Source organism: Tursiops truncatus, chromosome 7 (assembly GCF_011762595.2).
Source record: "Tursiops truncatus isolate mTurTru1 chromosome 7, mTurTru1.mat.Y, whole genome shotgun sequence".
NCBI lineage: Eukaryota > Metazoa > Chordata > Mammalia > Artiodactyla > Delphinidae > Tursiops > Tursiops truncatus.
This window is the reverse complement of record NC_047040.1, coordinates 39,219,775-39,238,675: the sequence shown is the minus strand read 5'-3', so window position 1 is coordinate 39,238,675 and position 18,901 is coordinate 39,219,775. Positions and strand designations below refer to the sequence as shown.

The window sequence follows — 18,901 nt, the reverse complement described above, 5'->3', positions numbered from 1 at the left end:
GTCTCCAACATGTTCATAACTTGCTGATTTTCAGTTTTAGTCATTGTCTGCTTTGGATTTAGCACTCTTTCCACCTCTCCATGTACTCATTTCCTATACCCCAGTTTTTCAGTACAATTGTATTGAATAATTTTGGTTTAGAACAGTATTTAGTGTTATATTTTTATGACTGTGAATGTTATTTACAATTGAGTCATTGTAATAAACTGTTACTTTTCCTGCACAACTTCCCCCCCCCCCGGCATTAATAATTTTTTTCTTTTTCAATGTATCTGTATATTACAAAATCTACTGCAGTCTGTGTATCTGAGTGTGATTCTATTAAGAAAGAGAATGTGCCTTAAGAAGACTATGTTTATATAATTTATGTAGTTTTCTTTATGTTGGACAAGGTTGAACTTGATTATAAAGATGGATTGATACTTGATAATAAATTGGTTGTTTGCTAGTAAAAATTAAGTAGCTTTGACACTTGAACTATACTTTTGTAAGATTCTGCTAAATGGCAGGACTGAATCATTTAACTTTGTTCAAATAACTGTAAGGACAGCTAAAATTAAACAGTAGAAAGCTTCCCTGGTGAGGAAGAAGTAGTCTGTGTTGTCAGCAGCATCAAAAAAATGTTAATGTTATGAAAATATTGCCCTGGTGGTCCAGTGGTTAAGACCCCAAGCTTCCAATGCAAGGGGCGCAGGTTCCATCCATGGTCAGGGAGCTAAGATCCCACAAGCCGTGCTGTGTGGCAAAAAAAAAAAAATACTGCCCTGGATATTCTGTGATTTTTTTTTTTTTTTTTTTCCTAACCTTATGGAAAGGAGAGATCATTTTAGCTGGCAGTGCTTATGAATGGCAAGCTGGTACAAAATCAGGGTCATGTAACAGTGACAAGATGCTGAAAAAGGAAAACAAAGTAAGAGTGAAGATGAATGGAGTAATAAAGATTTAGGGCAATGGCAGTAACGATTCTTAGAATGAAGGTAACTGAGGGGTGATGAGTTGAAAGAGAATACAGCTCTGGAAGTTGAAGGGAGAAGGCATGTGTGTCTAATTCAGGTCCTAAGGTTAGTGCTCTGTCTTTTAAGTCCTCTTTGTGATTATATGTTGTGTAGGTTTACATGCATTTGTAGTGGAAAGAGTTGAAGCTTATTTATTGAAAGGGTAACTAAAATTGTAAACATTTTAGTAGCTTCAAAAGGCCTCACAATATTTTGTGACTGATAAAGGTTTCCCACCTCATGCATTTACTAATCTCAGATGCTCTTTGTATTCACAAGCAGCACAACAGGCATAGGAATATCATACATGGCTTTCTACCTTATGGTTCCAGACTCCTTGTAATGAAAGCTTGAAAAGCAGAGACTTCAGATAATTTTTTTTGAATTTTATTTATTTTTTTATACAGCAGGTTCTTATTAGTTATCCATTTTATACATATCAGTGTATACATGTCAATCCCAATCTCCCAATTCATCCCACCACCACCACCATCCCGCCCGCCACTTTCCCCCCCTTGGTGTCCATACGTTTGTTCTCTACATCTGTGTCTCTATTTCTGCCCTGCAAACTGGTTCATCTGTACCATTTTTCTAGGTTCCACATATATGCATTAATATATGATATTTCTTTTCCTGACTTATTTCACTCTGTATGACAGTCTCTAGATCCATCCACATCTCTGCAAATGACCCAATTTCATTCCTTTTTATGGCTGAGTAATATTCCATTGTATATATGTACCACATCTGCTTTATCCATTCATCTGTCAATGGGCATTTAGGTTGCTTCCATGACCTGGCTATTGTAAGTAGTGCTTCAGTGAACATTGGGGTGCATGTGTCTTTTTGAATTATGGTTTTCTCTGGGTATATGCCCAGTAGTGGGATAGCTGGGTCATACGGTAATTCTATTTTTAGTTTTTTAAGGAACCTCCATAGTGTTCTCCATAGTGGCTGTATCAATTTACATTCCCAAAAACAGTGCAAGAGGGTTCCCTTTTCTCCACACCCTCTCCAGCATTTGTTGTTTGTAGATTTTCTGATGATGCCCATTCTAACTGTTGTGAGGTGATACCTCATTGTAGTTTTGACTTGCATTTCTCTAATAATTAGTGATGTTGAGCAGCTTTTCATGTGCTTCTTGGCCATCTGTATGTCTTCTTTGGAGAGATGTCTATTTAGGTCTTCTGCCCATTTATTGATTGGGTTGTTTGTTTTTTTAATATTCAGCTGCATGAGCTGTTTATATATTTTGGAGATTAATCCTTTGTCTGTTGATTCGTTTGCAAATATTTTCTTCCATTCTGAGGGTTGTCTTTTTCTCTTGTTTGTAGTTTCCTTTGCTTGGCAAAAGCTTTTAAGTTTCATTCACAGTTTCAATTTCAGTGCTTGTGATTGGTCTGTTTATATTTTCTATTTCTTCATGGTTCAGTCTTGGGAGGTTGTGCTTTTCTAAGAATTTGTCCATTTCTTCCAGGTTGTCCATTTTATTGGGATATAGTTGCTTGTAGTAATCTCTCATGATCCTTTGTTTTTCTGCAGTGTCAGTTGTTACTTCTCCTTTTTCATTTCTAATTCTATTGATTTCAGTATTCTCCCTTTTTTTCTTAATGAGTCTGTCTAGTGGTTTATCAATTTTGTTTATCCTCTTAAAGAACCAGCTTTTAATTTTATTGATCTTAGCTATTGTTTCCTTCATTTCTTTTTCATTTATTTCTGATCTGATCTTTATGATTTCTTTCCTTCTGCTAACTTTGGGGGCTTTTTGTTCTTCTTTCTTTAATTGCTTTAGGTGTAAGGTTAGGTTGTTTATTTGAGATGTTTATTGTTTCTTGAGGTAGGATTCTAGTGCTATAAACTTCCCTCTTAGAACTGCTTTTGCTACATCCCATAGGTTTTGGGGTCGTCGTGTTTTCATTGTCATTTGTTTCTAGGTATTTTTTGATTTCCTCTATGATTCCTTCAGTGAGCTCTTGGTTATTAAGTAGTGTATTGTTTAGCCTCCATGTGTCTGTACTTTTAACAGGTTTTTTCCTGTAATTGATATCTATTCTCATAGTGTTGTGGTCAGAAAAGATACTTGATACGATTTCAATTTTCTTAAATTTACCAAGGCTTGATATGTGACCCAAGATATGATCTATCCTGGAGAATGTTCCATGAGCCCTTGAGAAGGAAGTGTATTCTGTTGTGTTTGGATGGAATGTTCTATAAATATCAATTAAGTCCATCTTGTTTAATTTATCATTTAAAGCTTGTGTTTCCTTATTTATTTTCATTTTGGACGATCTGTCCATTGGTGAAAGTGGGGTGTTCAAGTCCCCTACTATGATTGTGTTACTGTCGATTTCCCCTTTTATGGCTGTTAGCATTGCCTTAAGTGTTGAGGTGCTCCTTTGTTGGGTCCATAAATATTTACAGTTGTTATATCTTATTCTTGGATTGATCCCTTGATCATTATGTAGTGTGCTTTGTCTCTTGGAGTAGTCTTTTTTTTAAAGTCTGTTTTGTCTGATATGAGAATTGCTACTCCAGCTTTCTTTTGATTTCCATTTGCATGGAATATCTTTTTCCATCCCCTCACTTTCAGTCTGTATGTATCCCTAGGTCTGAAGTGGGTCTCTTGCAGACAGCACATATATGGGTCTTGTTTTTGTATCCATTCAGCATGCCTGTGTCCTTTGGTTGGAGCATTTAATCCATTTACGTTTAAGGTAGTTATTGATATGTGTGTTCCTGTTACCATTTTCTTAATTGTTTTGGGTTTGTTATTGTAGGTCTTTTCCTTGTCTTGTGCTTCCTGCCTAGAGAAATTACTTAAGGATTTGTAAAGCTGGTTTGGTGGTGTTGAATTTCACTTAGCATTTGCTTGTCAGTAAAGGTTTTAATTTCTCCATTGAATCTGAGTGAGATCCTTGCTGGGTAGAGTAATCTTGGTTGTAGGTTTTTCTCTTTCATCACTTTAAATATGTCCTGCCACTCCCTTCTGGCTTGCAGAGTTTCTGCTGAAAGATCAGCTGTTAACCTTACGGGGATTCCCTTGTATGTTATTTGTTGCTTTTCCCTTGCTGCTTTTAATATTTTTTCTTTGTATTTAAGTTTTGATAGTTTGACTAATATTTGTCTTGGCATGTTTCTCCTTGGATTTATCCTGTATGGGAGTCTCTGTGCTTTCTGGCCTTGATTGACTATTTCCCTTCTCATTTTAGGGAAGTTTTCAACTATAAACTCTTCAAATATATTCTCAGTCCCTTTCTTTTTCTCTTCTTCTTCTGGGACCCCTATAATTCGAATGTTGGTACATTTAACGTTGTCCCAGATGTCTCTGAGACTGTCCTCAATTCTTTTCATTCTTTTTTCTTTATTCTGCTCTTCAGTAGTTATTTCCACTATTTTATCTTTCAGGTCATTTATCCATTCTTCTGCCTCAGTTATTCTTCTACTGATTCCTTCTAGAGAATTTTTCATTTCATTTATTGTGATGTTTATCATTGTTTGCTCTTTAGTTCTTCTAGGTTTTTGTTAAACGTTTCTTTCATTTTCTCCATTCTGTTTCTAAGATTTTGGATCATCTTTACTATCATGACTCTGAATTCTTTTTCAGGTAGACTCCCTATTTTCTCTTGGTTTGTTTTATCTGGTGGGTTTTTACCTTGCTCCTTCATCTGCTGTTTGTTTCTCTGTCTTCTCATTTTGCTTAACTTACTGTGTTTGGGGTCTCCTTTTGGCAGGCTGCAGGTTCGTAGTTCCCGTTGTGTTTGGTGTTGGCCCCTAGTGGGTAAGGTTGGTTTAGTGGGTTGTGTAGGCTTCTTGGTGGAGGGGGCTGGTGCCTGTGTTCTGGTGGATGAGGCTGGATCTTGTCTTTCTGGTGGGTGGAACTGCGTCTGGTGGTGTGTTTTGGGTTGTCTGTGAACTTATTATGATTTTAGGCAGCCTGTCTGCTAATGGGCAGGGTTGTGTTCTTATCTTGCTAGTTGTTTGGCATAGGATGTCAAGCCCTGTAGCTTGCTGGTCGTTGAGTGGAGCTGGGTCTTAGCGTTGAGATGGAGATCTCTGGGAGATCTTGCGCCATTCGATATTATGTGGGGTTGGTAGGTTTCTCGTGGACCAGTGTCCTGAACTCGGCTCTCCCATCTCAGAGGCTCAGGCCTGACCCCCAGCAAGAGCACCAAGACCCTGTCAGCCACCCGGCTCAGAAGAAAAGGGAGAAAATAAATAAATAAACAAACAAACAAATAAATAAAATAAGAAAGTTATTAAAAGAAAAAAAAGTTTTAAATATATTTAAAAATTAAAAAGTAGTAAAAAAAAAAAAAAGGAAGGAAAGAGAGAGCAACCAAATCAAAAAACAAATTCACCAATGATAACAAGCTCCAAAAAGTATACTGAAAAAAAAAAAAAAAGGACAGACAGAACCCTAGGACAAATGGTAAAAGCAAATCTCTACAGAGAAAATTACACAAAGAAGCATACACATGCACACAAAAGGAGAAAAGGGGAAAAAATAAATAAATAAAAGGAAGAGAGCATCCAAATCAATAAAGAAATCTACCAATGATAATAAGCTCTAAATACTAACCTAAGATAAACATAACACCAGAAATAAATTAGATGCAGAAAGCAAACCCCAAGTCTACAGTTGCTCCCAAAGTCTACCACCTCAATTTTGGGATGATTCGTTGTCTCTTCAGGTATTCCACAGTTGCAGCGTCCATCAGTTTGATTGTGGAGGTCTAATCCTCTGCTCCTGAGGCTCCTGGGAGAGATTTTCCTTTCTCTTCTTTGTTCACACAGCTCCCAGGGGCTCAGCTTTGGATTTGGCCTTGCCTCTGCATGTATGTTGCCTGAGGGCATCTATTCCAGGCCCAGACAGGATGGGGTTAAAGGAGCAGCTGATTAGGGGACTCTGGCTCACTGAGGCCAGGGGGAGGGAGGGGTATGGAATTTGGGGCGAGCCTGTGGTGGCAGAGGCCGGCGTGACGTTGTAACAGACTGAAGCATGACATGTGTTCTCCTGGGGAAGTTGTCCCTGGATCATGGGACCCTAGGAGTGGCAGGCTTCACAGGCTTCCTGGAGGGGAGGTGTGGATAGTGACCTGTGCTTGCACACAGGCTTCTTGGTGGCTGCAGTAGCAGCCTTAGCGTCTCATGCCTGTCTCTGTCTGTGCTGATAGCCACGGCTCGAGCCCGTCTCTGGAGCTTGTTTGTGTGGTGCTCTGAATCCCCTCTCCTCGTGCACCCTGAAACAATGTTCTCTTGCCTCTTAGGCAGTTCCAGACATTTTCCTGGACTCCCTCCCAGCTACCTGTGGTGCACTAGTCCCCTTCAGTCTGTGTTCATGCAGCCAACCTCAGTCCTCTCCCTGAGATCTGACCTCTAAAGCCCAAGCCTCAGCTCCCAGCCACCAGCTGCCCTGGCGGGTGAGCAGAGAAGCCTCTCAGGCTGGTGAGTGCTGGTCAGCACCGATCCTCTGTGTGGGAATCTGTCCGCTTTGCCATCTGCACCCCTATTGCTGCGCTGTCCTCCGTGACTCCAAAGCTTCCCCCCGACACACCCACCATCTCCGCCAGTGAAGGGCCTTCTTAGCGTGTGGAAGCTTTTCCTCCTCCACAGCTCCTTCCCAGAGGTGCAGGTCCTGTCCCTATTCTTTCGTCTCTGTTTTTACTTTTTCCTTTTGCACTACCCAGGTACGTGGGGAATTTCTTGCCTTTTGGGAAGTCTGAGGTCTTCTGCCAGGTTCCATAGGTGTTGTGTAGGAGCTGTGCCACATGTAGATGTATTTTTGAGGTATTTTTGGGGAGGAAGGTGATCTCCACATCTTACTCCTCTGCCATCTTGAAGCTGTCCCTCTAATTTCTTTCTTTTACATGTAGCTGTCCAGTTTGCCCAGCACCACTTATTGAAGAGGCTGTCTTTTCTCCATTGTATGTTTTTGCCTTCTTTGTCGTAAATTAGGTGCCCATATGTGTGTGGGTATATCTCTGGGCATTCTATCCTGTACCATTGATCTGTATTTCTGTTTTTGTGCCAGTACCATACTGTCTTGATTACTGTAGCTTTATGGTATAGTTTGAAGTTGGGTAGCCTGATTCCTCCATTTTTCTTTCTCAAGATTGCTTTGGCTATTCGGGGTCTATTGTGTTTCTATATGAATTGTAAAATTTTTTGTTCTAATTCTGTGAAGAATACCATTGGTAGTTTGATAGGGATTGCATTGAATCTGTAGATTGCTTCGGGTAGTATAGTCATTTTCATAATGCTTTTTCCAATCCAAGAACCTGGTATATTTCTCCATCTGTTTTTGTCATCTTTGATTTCTTTCATGAATGTTTTATAGTTTTCTGAGTACAGGTCTTTCGCCTCCTTAGGCAGGTTTGTTCCTAGGTATTTTATTCTTTTTGTTGCAGTGGTAAATGGGAATGTTTCCTTAGTTTCTCTTCCTGATTTTTCATTGTTAGTGTATAGGAATGCCAGATTTCTTTGCATTAATTTTGGATCCTGCAACCTTACCAAATGCATTGATTAGTTCTAGTAGTTTTCTGGTGGCATCTTTAGGATTTTCTACGTATAGTATCATGTCATTGGCAAACAGTGACAGTTTTACTTTTTCTTTTCCAATTTGTATTCCTTTTGTTTCTTTTTTTCTCTGATTGCTGTGGCTAGGACTTCCAAAAGTATGTTGAATAAGAGTGGCAAGAGTAGACATCCTTGTCTTGTTCCTGATATTAGTGGAAATGCTTTCAGCTTTTTACCATTGAGTATGATGCTTGCTGTGGATTTGTCATATATGGCCTTTATTATGTTAAGGTAGGTTCCCTCTGTGCCCACTTTTTGGAGAGTTTTTATCATAAGTGGGTGTTGAATTTTGTCGAAAGCTTTTTCTGCATCTATTGAGATGATCATATGGTTTTTCTCCTTCAGTTTGTTAATATGGATTATTACATTGATTGATTTGGGTATATTTGAAGAATCCTTGCATTCCTGGGATAAACGCCACTTGATCATGGTGTATGATCCTTTAATGTGCTGTTGGATTCTGTTTGCTAGTATTTTGTTCAGGAGTTTTGCATTTATGTTCATCAGTGATATTAGTCTATAATATTCTTTTTTTTGTGATATCTTTCTGGTTTTGGTATCAGGGTGATGGTGGCTTCATAGAATGAGTTTGGGAGTGTTTCTCCCTCTGCAATTTTTTGGAAGAGTTTGAGAACAATAGGTGTTAGCTCTTCTCTAAATATTTGATAGAATTTGCCTGTGAAGCCATCTGGTCCTGGACTTTTGTTTGCTGGAAGATTTTTTTTTTTTTTTTTTTTTTTTTTTTTGCGGTATGCGGGCCTTTCACTGTTGTGGCCTCTCCAGTTGCAGAGCACAGTCATCCAGACACGCAGGCTCAGCGGCCATGCCTTACGGGCCCAGCCGCTCCGCGGCATGTGGGATCTTCCCAGACCGGGGCACGAACCCGCATCCCCTGCGTCGGCAGGCGGACTCCCAACCACTGCGCCACCAGAGAAGCCCTGGAAGATTTTTAATTATGGTTTCAATTTCATTACTTGTGATAGGTCTGTTGATATTTTCTAATTCATCCTGGTTCAGTCTTGGAAAATTGTACCTTTCCAAGAATTTGTCCATTTTTCGTGGCTGTCCATTTTATTGGCATATAATTGTTTGTAGTAGTCTCTTATAATCTTTTGTATTTCTGCAGTGTCAGTTGTGATTTCTCCTTTTTCATTTCTAATCTTGTTGATTTCTGTCCTCTCCCTTTTTTTCTTTATGAGTCTGGCTAAGGTTTTATCAATTTTATCTTCTCAAAGAACCAGCTTTTAGTTTTATTGATCTTTGCTATTGTTTTCTTCATTTCTATTTCATTTATTTCTGCTCTGATCTTTATGATTTCTTTCCTTCTACTCACTTTGAGTTTTCTTTGTTCTTCTTTCCCTACCTGTTTTAAGTGTAGTGTTAGATTGTTTGAGATTTTTCTTGTTTTTTGAGGTGAGATTGAATTGCTATAAACTTCCCTCTTAGAACTGGTTTTGCTGTGTGCCATAGGTTTTTGGTTGTGGTGTTTTGATTGTCATTTGTTTCTATGTATTTTTTAATTTCTTTGATTTCTTCAGTGATCTCTTGGTTATTTAGTGACGCACTGTTTGGCCTCCATGTATTTGGTTTTCTTTACTGTTTTTTCCTATAATTGATTTCTAGTCTCATAGCTTTGTGGTCAGAAAAGATGCTTGTTACGATTTCAATTTTCTTAAATTTTCCAAGGCTTGATTTGTGACCCAAGACGTTATCTATCCTGGAGAATGTTCCATGTGCACTTGAGAAGAAAATGTATTCTGTCACTTTTGGGTGGAATGTTCTATAAATATCAATTAGATCTAGCTGGTCTATCTGGTCATTTAAAGTTTGTGTTTCCTTATTTATTTTCTGTTTGGATGATCTGTCTGTTGATGTAAGTGCATTGCTAAAATCCCTTACTATATTTGTGTTACTGTCAATTTCTCCTTCGTGGTTGTTAACATTTGCCTTATGTATTGAGGTGCTCCTATGTTGGGTGCATAAACATTTATAATTGTTATATTTTCTTCTTGGATTGATCATTATGTAGTGTCCCTCCTTATCTCTTGTAACAGTCTTTATTTTAAAGTCTATTTTATCTGATATGACTAGTGCTACTACAGCTTTCTTTTGATTTCCATGTGCATGGAATATCTTTTTCCATCCCTTCAGTTTCAGTCTGTATGTGTCCCTAGGTCTGAAGTGGGTCTCTTGTAGACAGCATATATATGGGTCTTGTTTTTGTATGCATTCAGCCGTTCTTTGTCTTTTGGTTGGGGCATTTAATCCATTTACACTCAAGGTTATTATTGATATGTATGTTCCTATTACTGTTTTCTTAATTGTTTTGGGATTGTTTTTGTGGGTCTTTTTCTTCTCTTGTGTTTTTCACCTAGAGAAGTTTCTTCATCATATGTTGTAAAGCTGGTTTGGTGGTGCTGAATTCTCTTAGCTTTTGCTTGTCTGAAAAGCTTTTGACTTCTGCATCGAATCTGAATGAGATCCATGCTGGGTGCAGGCCAGAAGGGAGTGGCAGGGTATACTTAAAGTGTTGGACTGTTTTTAAGAGGGAAATAAACTTGCTTGTTTCTTAAGCCACCGCCCTTTGAGAGAAGTCTCTTTACAATAGCTGCTTAGTCTATGCTGACAAATGCTTCATTCAAGTGATTCTTTGGCACACACCTGCTATATAGCTGTTCTAAACTAAAGTTGCAAAGTTTATGTATGATTTACTTTAAAAAGTACTTAACAGAGGGCTTCCCTGGTGGCGCAGTAGTTGAGAGTCCGCCTGCCAATGCAGGGGACACGGGTTTGTGCCCCGGTCCGGAAAGATCCCACATGCCGCAGAGTGGTTAGGCCCGTGAGCCATGGCCGCTGAGCCTGCGCGTCCGGAGCCTGTGCCCTGCAACAGGAGAGGCCATGACAGTGAGAGGCCCGTGTACTGCCAAAAAGAAAAAAAAACAAACCCCACTCCAAAAAACAAAAAAGCAAACAAAATACTTAACAGAGATTTAATATTACCTTTATGATGTCACTCATGTATTTTGCATTCCTATCGTGCTCTCTTGAATGTAAATGATTAGGTGACTTAAGATATTAGAATCTTTGCAGTAAACAAATTGAGTACTATACACTCAAAAAGTAGACACAAATGACAATTTAAAACTCATATAGACCACCCACAGTTTTTGTGTTTCATGGAGTCATTCATTTGATATTGCCTGATCAATATATATGTATGTTTATTTTTTGTTTTTTTTTTTTTTTGCGGTACGCGGGGCTCTCACTGCTGTGGCCTCTCCCGTTGCGGAGCACAGGCTCTGGACACGCAGGCTCAGCGGCCATGGCTCACGGGCCCAGCCGCTCTGCGGCATATGGGATCCTCCCAGACCGGGGCACGAATCCGTGTCCCCTGAATCGACAGGCGGACTCTCAACCACTGCGCCACCAGGGAAGCCCTATATGTATGTTTTATTTTTACCACTGGTACCTATTCATTTGACAGTGAGATAATGTTCACTGAAGGAACTACAAGACATTTACATATCAAATGAACACAGCAACATTGATTCAGAGTATCGCCTTTCACTAGCATCTCCAAGTGGAAAACCAAGGTAATTGTAGGGAGTGTAATGTCCTCTTTCTGCTTAATAGCGATTGTCTTAATCTGTTCCCTTTCATCTTCATTAGTGTATAGGTAAAACTGTATGTTTTAAATGGTGACTTTATCTATGAGACTATTATATAAGAAACTGAAGCGTTTGGATTAAAAACAAAATCTCAAACTTAATGTAGCTTTGGGATTAAACATTTTATAGACTAATTATTTTCTAAAATTCTTAAACCACGTGTGATAACTAAACCTAATTCAGGTAATCATAATATTCGATGTAATCAAGTACCATTTGAAATAAATGGGAGTGTTTATATAATTTATTTGTATAGGTAGTGGCTCTCAAACTTTAGCTAGCATCAGACTCACTAGGAAGATTGAATGACACACTGCTGAGCCCTAACCCCAGAGTTCCTGATTTAGTAGGTCTGGGTGGGGTGCAAGAATTTACATTTCTAACAAGTTCCCAGGTAACCATGATACTGCTTCTGCTGTTCCTCCAACACATGTTGATTAATCACTGATGGCGGTTAGGTATCAAACTTACAAAAAGTATATACAATACAGATGGACTCCGATTTACGATATTTTGACTTTACAGTGATGCAAAAGCATTATGCATTCAGTAGAAACCATTCGTTTTGAATTTTGATCTTTGTCCAAGGTAGTGATATGCAGTACAGTACACTCTTGTGATGCTGGGCAGTGGCAGCGAGCTGCAGCTCCCAGTCAGCTGTGCGATCACCAAGGTAAACCATTCTGTACCCATACAACCTTCTGTTTTTCACTTTTAGTACAGTATTCAGTAAATTACATGAGATTATTATTATAAAACAGGCTTTGTGTTAGATGATTTTGCCCACCTGTAGGCTAATTAATGTAAGTGCTCTGAGCACATTTAAGGAAGACTAGGCTAAGCTATGATGTTCAGTGGATTATGTATGTTAAATGCATTTTCAACTTATGATATTTTTCAAGTTAGGATGAGTTGAGACATAATCCCATCTTTAAGTCGGGGAGGATCTGTATAACACACACCTGAATCCTGCTGCTTTTACAGATATTAAATGTTTTGTCACATTGCTTCAGATTCCCCTCACTTTTTAAGAAATAAAACACTGCAGATGCAGCTAAATATGCATACTTCCTCTACCATCTGACTCCCCTTCATTTCTTCCTGAAAAGATAGCCACTCTCTAGAATGTGATCATCCCCATGTTAAGCTCTTGCTACATGTATGTAGAACCCAAATTAAGGTATTTTGCATGTTTTTAATTGTGTATAAATGATATGACATGTACCTTTTTGGAGTTTACTCTTTATGTTTCTAAGAACTGTGTTTGTTGTGTATTTCATAGTCACACATTTATAACTTTAAAATAATCTTTAATTACATAAGTATGCCATATTTTTTTATCCATTCTTCTACTGATGGGCATTTAGGTTTGTGGCAGGCACTAATGGTTATATAATCAACTGACATTCCTCATTTACCTCCTTTTTGCTTGCTGTTAGTATGCCCTCCATATGCATAGGAAAGGTGGCTTCTTTCCAATCTCAAGAGAATGAATGTCGATTTGTCTAAGCCGATCATGGTAATTTCTTCCTTTACCAGTTTTGTTTTGTGTATGTAGTACAGCCCTGATGAAAGATATGTTAAGGGAAATCTGAGAGGAACTTTCAGGAAAGATTTTTCTCCCTGGATGAAAAGAAAAAGATAAACCTTCCCGCTTTGGATATGGTTGTGCAAGGATGGAGTGGTTGTAGCAACAGCAGTTTCTTGAGATTCTGAGGAGAAAGATCTGAGGATGAGAGAGTTTGGGCTTTTGCTTGTGTAATTGTCCTGAAACCACCATTTTCCCCAACTTTTTTTTTTTTTTTTTTTTTTTTTTGTGCGGTACGCGGGCCTCTCACTGTTGTGGCCTCTCCCATTGCGGAGCACAGGCTCCGGACGCGCAGGCTCAGCGGCCATGGCTCACGGGTCTAGCTCCGTGACATGTGGGATCTTCCCAGACCGGGGCACGAGCCCGTGTCCCCTGCATCGGCAGGCGGACTCTCAATCACTGCGCCACCAGGGAAGCCCTTCCCCAACTTTTTTAATGTGAAATTTTCCTCTTTGTTTTACCCACTTTTAGTTGAGTATTCTGTTATTTACGAGATAGTTAACATTAAAAAAAAATCAACAATACTGCGTTAGAGATTCTTGAATTTGTCTCCTGTGCATAGTGTAAGAGTTTCTCTAGGGTAGATAGATAGATAAAAGTGGAATTTTGGGGCTGTGGAGTGTATTCATATTCAGCTTCAGTAAATGTCAGATTGCTTCCCAAAATGGTTGCACCAATTTATACTCCCACCAGCAGTGTAAGATATTTTCTATTTCTTTACATTAGATTTTTGCTTAACACCTGGTATTTTCAGATATTAATTTTTGCCTCTTAATGTCTTGGTGTGTTATCCAGATTATTAGTGATCATGTCACTGCTTAACCATCTGTCCTGTTTATAACCTTTGTATAGTTGTCTATGCAGTATTGGAGTGTTTTGTATTTATATATATATATATATATATATATATGTTTTATATGTTCTGAATAGTGATCTTTTATATGCATTGTTTATATATACACATTGCAAATATCTTTTAGTGTATAGCTTGTCATAAACTTTATTGTGTTCTTTATTGTAGAGTAATACTTAAAGAATTTAGTATAATTAAATTAATCAAAATTTCCTTTTAAGGTTTGTGCTTTTTGCATCTTATCTAAAATTTAGTTTAATTAAATTATCTAAAATTTCCTTTTAAGGTTTGTGCTTTTTTTTGTCTTTCCTTAGCCTAAAGTCATGATAGTCTCCTATATTTTATTCTAAAAGTTAAGAATTTTTTTGTTTTTCACATTGGGTTTTTAATCCTCTTGGAATTGACATTTGTGTATGGTGTGAGGGAGAACTATTTTTTCACAATCAATATTACTGATTCTTTTTTTTTTTTTTTTTGTGGTACGCGGGCCTCACTGTTGTGGCCTCTCCCGTTGCGGAGCACAGGCTCCGGATGCGCAGGCCCAGCGGCCGTGGCTCATGGGCCCAGCCACTCTGCGGCATGTGGGATCTTCCCGGACCGGGGCACGAACCCGTGTCCCCTGCATCGGCAGGCGGACTCTCAACCACTGCGCCACCAGGGAAGCCCCTATTGATTCTTTTTCTGAATTCTGTTGTTTCTTTGGTCTATCTGTATGGCCCTCTGCCAGTTCTGTTATTTTAGTTATATAACTTTATAAAAAGAAGTCTTTATCACCTTACTAGTTTTCTGAACTGTGTTGGTTGTCCTTGGGCTTTTGCTCATCCATATGAATTTTTAGATTAGCTTATGCAGTCTCATGAAAAGCAGACAGCTTCCGGGATTTTGATTGACACTGAATTAGATTTGCATATACACCTGGGAAGACTTTATATACCTTATGCCATTTATTCCATCCATGTAGGTGGTGTCTCTCCAGTTTTTGCAAATAATGTCATATACATTTCTCCTTTTAATGGTCTTGTTCTATTTATTTCTAGGAGCCTAATAATTTTTGTTTATAATTACATTTTCTAATTGGTTTTCACTGGAGAAAATTTGATTTTTAAAAACTTTTAATTGAAGTACAGTATGTGTACAGAAAAGTACCCAGAGTATGATAAGTACAATGAATTATCACAAAGTAAACATATTTGTGTAACCATTACTCAAGTAAAGAAAGAGAACATTACTACAATTTCCAGTCCCAGTTATTACCCTCTACCTTCCCTTCAAAAGATAATCATTGTCGTGGTTTAGTTTTGCCCATTTTAAATTTTATATAAATAGAATTTTGCTCTATAGTTTATTTAGCATTTATCTTTGGCTCAGTCTCAATTTGTGAGATTCATCTGTGTTAATGTGTGAATCTGTGATTATATTTTCATTCCTGTGCAGTATTCCATTGTAAAATTATTGTTTTGTTTATCCATTCTACCGTTGATGGACATTTGGCCTTTTTCCTGTTTTGAGCTATGATGAATAATAGTTATGTGAACTTTCATGTTCATTCATGTCTTTTTGTGTCTCTGTACATGTATTTCTGCATATATCCAGGACTAGAATTGCTATGTGGGTGGATATGCTTATGTTCAACTTCTGGCAGATCCTGCCAAATAGTTTTCCATAAGATACCAATTTGCAGTCCCACCAGCAGTATATGCAGGTTCCAGTTGATCCATATTCTTGCCTACATCTTTTATACTTTACTCATTCTGGTGGGTATATAGTGGTATCTATCTACTTGTGATTTTAATTTATAATTCTCTGATGACTATTGAGGTTGAGAATCCTTTCATATGCTTCTTAGTAATTTGGCTGTCCTCTTATGAAGTGCCCGTTCAAATTTCCCATTTTTCCATTGAGTTGTCTCATAATTTTCATATTGATTTGTAGAAATTCCTTATATATTGACTAGTAACATTGCCATAATTTTCTTCCAGTCTGTTGTTGCCTTTTTAGTCTCTTAATGATATCTCTTGTTGAATAGAAATTTCTTTATTTTAATGTAGTGTACTTGATCAGTCTTTCCTTCATAATGCACATTATGTCCTATCTTGAAGGTCTTGAAGCTAGTCTCCCAAATAAATCTTCTAGATCTATACTTTCCAGTACAGTAGCCAGTAGCCACATGTGGCTGTTGAAATGTGGCTAGTCTGAATTAAGATGTCTGTAAGTATAAAATACATGCCAGATTTCAAAGACATAGTATAAAAAAGAATGTAAAAATTTCATTAATAATTTTTATACTGATTACATGTTGAAATGATAATATTTTGGATATAGTGGGTTATATAAAGTATAGGATGACAATGACTTTGACCTGTTTATTCTAGAAAACTTTAATATTGCATGAATGACTCACATCATATTTCCATATTCTAGAAGCATGCTGTCTAGTAGAACTTTCTGTGATGATTGACATGTTCTTTGTCTACACTGTTCAGTATGGTAGCCATGAGCTACATGTGACTATTGAGCATTTAAAATGTAATTAGGTGACTGAGAAACAGTTGTTGTTTTGGGGGCTTTTCTTTTGGGCCGTGCCGCGCAGCTTTTGGGTTCTTAGTTCCCCAAACAGGGATTGAACCTGGGCCACCAAAGTGAATGCACCAAGTCCTAACCACTGGACTGCCAGGGAACTCCCAAGAAGCTGAATTTTTAATTAAATTGTTAGTTTAAATTTAAGTATCTGCACTTGACAAGTGGCTACCATATTGTGCAGCACAGTTTTGGACCCTGTTTTACTTTAAAATTTACTGTTTTAGATTTACATTTACAATCCATCTATAATTGATGTTTACATATGGTGTGAGGTAGGGGTCAAGTTTAATTTATTTTTCTTCTATATCGAAATCTAGTTGACCAAGCACCAAGGAAAAGGGAATTTTTCCTATTTTTAGACTATGTTATTTATTTATTTGTTCTTACACCAGATACCCACAGTCTTTAGTAACTGGTAGATAGAGTGTCTTGTCCATTTTTGGCCCTTGGTTTCCATGTAAACATTAAAAATACCTCATCAATTTTCATAAAATTATCTCTGGGATTTTGATTGGGATTACATTGGATCTATGTCTCATCCAATCTTGAACATGATAAAGCCATCCATTTATATAGGTCCTTCATTTCTCTCAATAATATGTGATCTTTTTTTATGAAAAGGTCTTGCACATCTTTTGTTAGATTTATTTCTAGTTATTTGCTACTGTAAATGGTAAACTTTTTCTAATTTCATTTTCTAATTATTGCTGGTGTAGAGAAATACAATTGATTTTAGGTTATTGTCCTTAAATCCAGCAACTGTGCTAAATTAACTTATTAATTCTCATAGATTCTTTTGGACTTTCTGCATACCCAATCCTGCCATTTGTGAATAATGACAGTTTCATTTCTTTCTGATTCTTACATATCTTATCACACATTTCATCTTACTGCCTTATTGCACTGACCAGGACCTCAAGAACAGAGTTGGGTAAACTTTTTTGTAAAGGACCATATAGGAAGGAACCAACATTTACTGTATAAATGTGTATAAAGTATTGTGCTTAAAGGGAGTCAGAGTAGTCTTGCAGATGAGTTTTAAGCAAATTTGTATTAATTTGAAGGGCTGTACACTATTTTGATAAAAGGGGCCATTTTTTATAGGAGCTTGAAGAAGGAAAGAATGATTCATAGGCATGAAAAAAATGGGGTAAAACAATTTGCCTAGTGAATTGGCAACTGCTGGTAAGTTTGTTTATTTTGAGTGTGCATAAGTATAAACTAATGCTTGTTTCTCTTTCCCTTTAGGAAAAATAGAAATGAAGGTACATATGCACACAAAATTTTGCCTCATTTGTTTGCTGACATTTATTTTCCATCATTGCAACCATTGCCATGAAGAACATGACCATGGTTCTGAAGAGCATCACAGACACCATCGTGGAATGACAGAATCGGAGTCGAGCAAATTTTCAGTGCTGGATGCTGAAAATGAAAAAAAATATTATATTGAAAAACTTTTTGATCGTTATGGTGAAAATGGAAGATTATCCTTTTTTGGTCTGGAGAAACTTTTAACAAACTTGGGCCTTGGAGAGATAAAAGTAGTTGAGATTAATCATGAGGATCTTGGCCACGATCATGTTTCTCACTTAGATATTTTGGCAGTTCAAGAGGGAAAGCATTTTCACTCACATAACCACCAGCATTCCCATAGTCATTTAAATTCAGAAAATCAAACTGTGACCAGTGTATCAACAAAAAGAAGCCATAAGTGTGATCCAGAGAAAGAGACAATTGAAGTGTCTGTCAAATCTGATGATAAACATATGCATGACCGTAATCATCGCTTATGTCATCACCATTGTTTGCGTCATCACCTTGATCATAACACTACTCGCCATTTTCCTAATGATTCCATTATTCACAGTGAGCATGGGGAGCCTAGCCATGAACCTTCTACAGAGACCAATAAAACACAGGAACAATCTGAAAGTAAGCTACTGAAAGGAAAGAAGAAGAGAAAAGGGAAGAAAAGTAATGAAAATTCTGAGGTTATTACACCAGGTTTTCCCCCTAACCATGATCAGGGTGAACAGTACGAGCATAATCGGGTCCACAAACCTGATCGTGTACATAACCCAGGTCATTTTCATGTACGTCTTCCAGAACATAATGGTCATGATCCTGGTCACGGACACCAAGATCTTGATCCTGATAACGAAGGTGAACTTCGACATACTAGAAAGCGAGAAGCACCGCATGTTAAAAAAAGTGCAATTTATGCAGCTGCTAGTCACAAAGATCATAACGAAGATGACCGGCAACATGAGGTAAGCAGAACAAGATGGTTGCTCCGTAATTCTCAGATGATTGTGGAGCATTTTTAGGTAAAAAGAGAAGTAACAGAGGAATAGTCAACCATATTCAAACTTATTTCCAGTTACAAAATACATTAAGGAATCAAAATCAGATTAAAGATTTTTAGCTGCATTTTCACTTGCATTGTTCGTTCTCAAATTTGGGTTCCTTCAATTCCTAAATGTTTAAAGGTTGTTAGAAAATATATTCCTTATTTTTGTTCCTTATTTTACTCTCTTGCTTAAGACTTGTTTTGACTCCCCAAATTAGTTTACATGTTGTTACTGTTAGCTGGTTTCTAGATATTTGAAAATTGAAGACTTTTTTTTGTTCAAACTGT

At 37.7% G+C, this 18,901-nt stretch overlaps 1 protein-coding gene across 2 annotated transcripts in view; it reads left to right on the top strand.

Annotated features, from left to right (window-relative positions):
• SLC39A10 (solute carrier family 39 member 10) overlaps nucleotides 1-18,901 on the top strand; it is a 113,598-nt gene that overhangs the window by 54,769 nt on the left and 39,928 nt on the right. For both annotated transcript variants that reach the window (XM_019939241.3, XM_019939240.3), the window contains one exon: nucleotides 17,509-18,533. In XM_019939241.3, coding sequence (XP_019794800.1) covers nucleotides 17,520-18,533 — 1,014 coding nt within the window. In that variant the 5' untranslated portion in view covers nucleotides 17,509-17,519. The remainder of the gene's footprint in view (nucleotides 1-17,508; nucleotides 18,534-18,901) is intronic.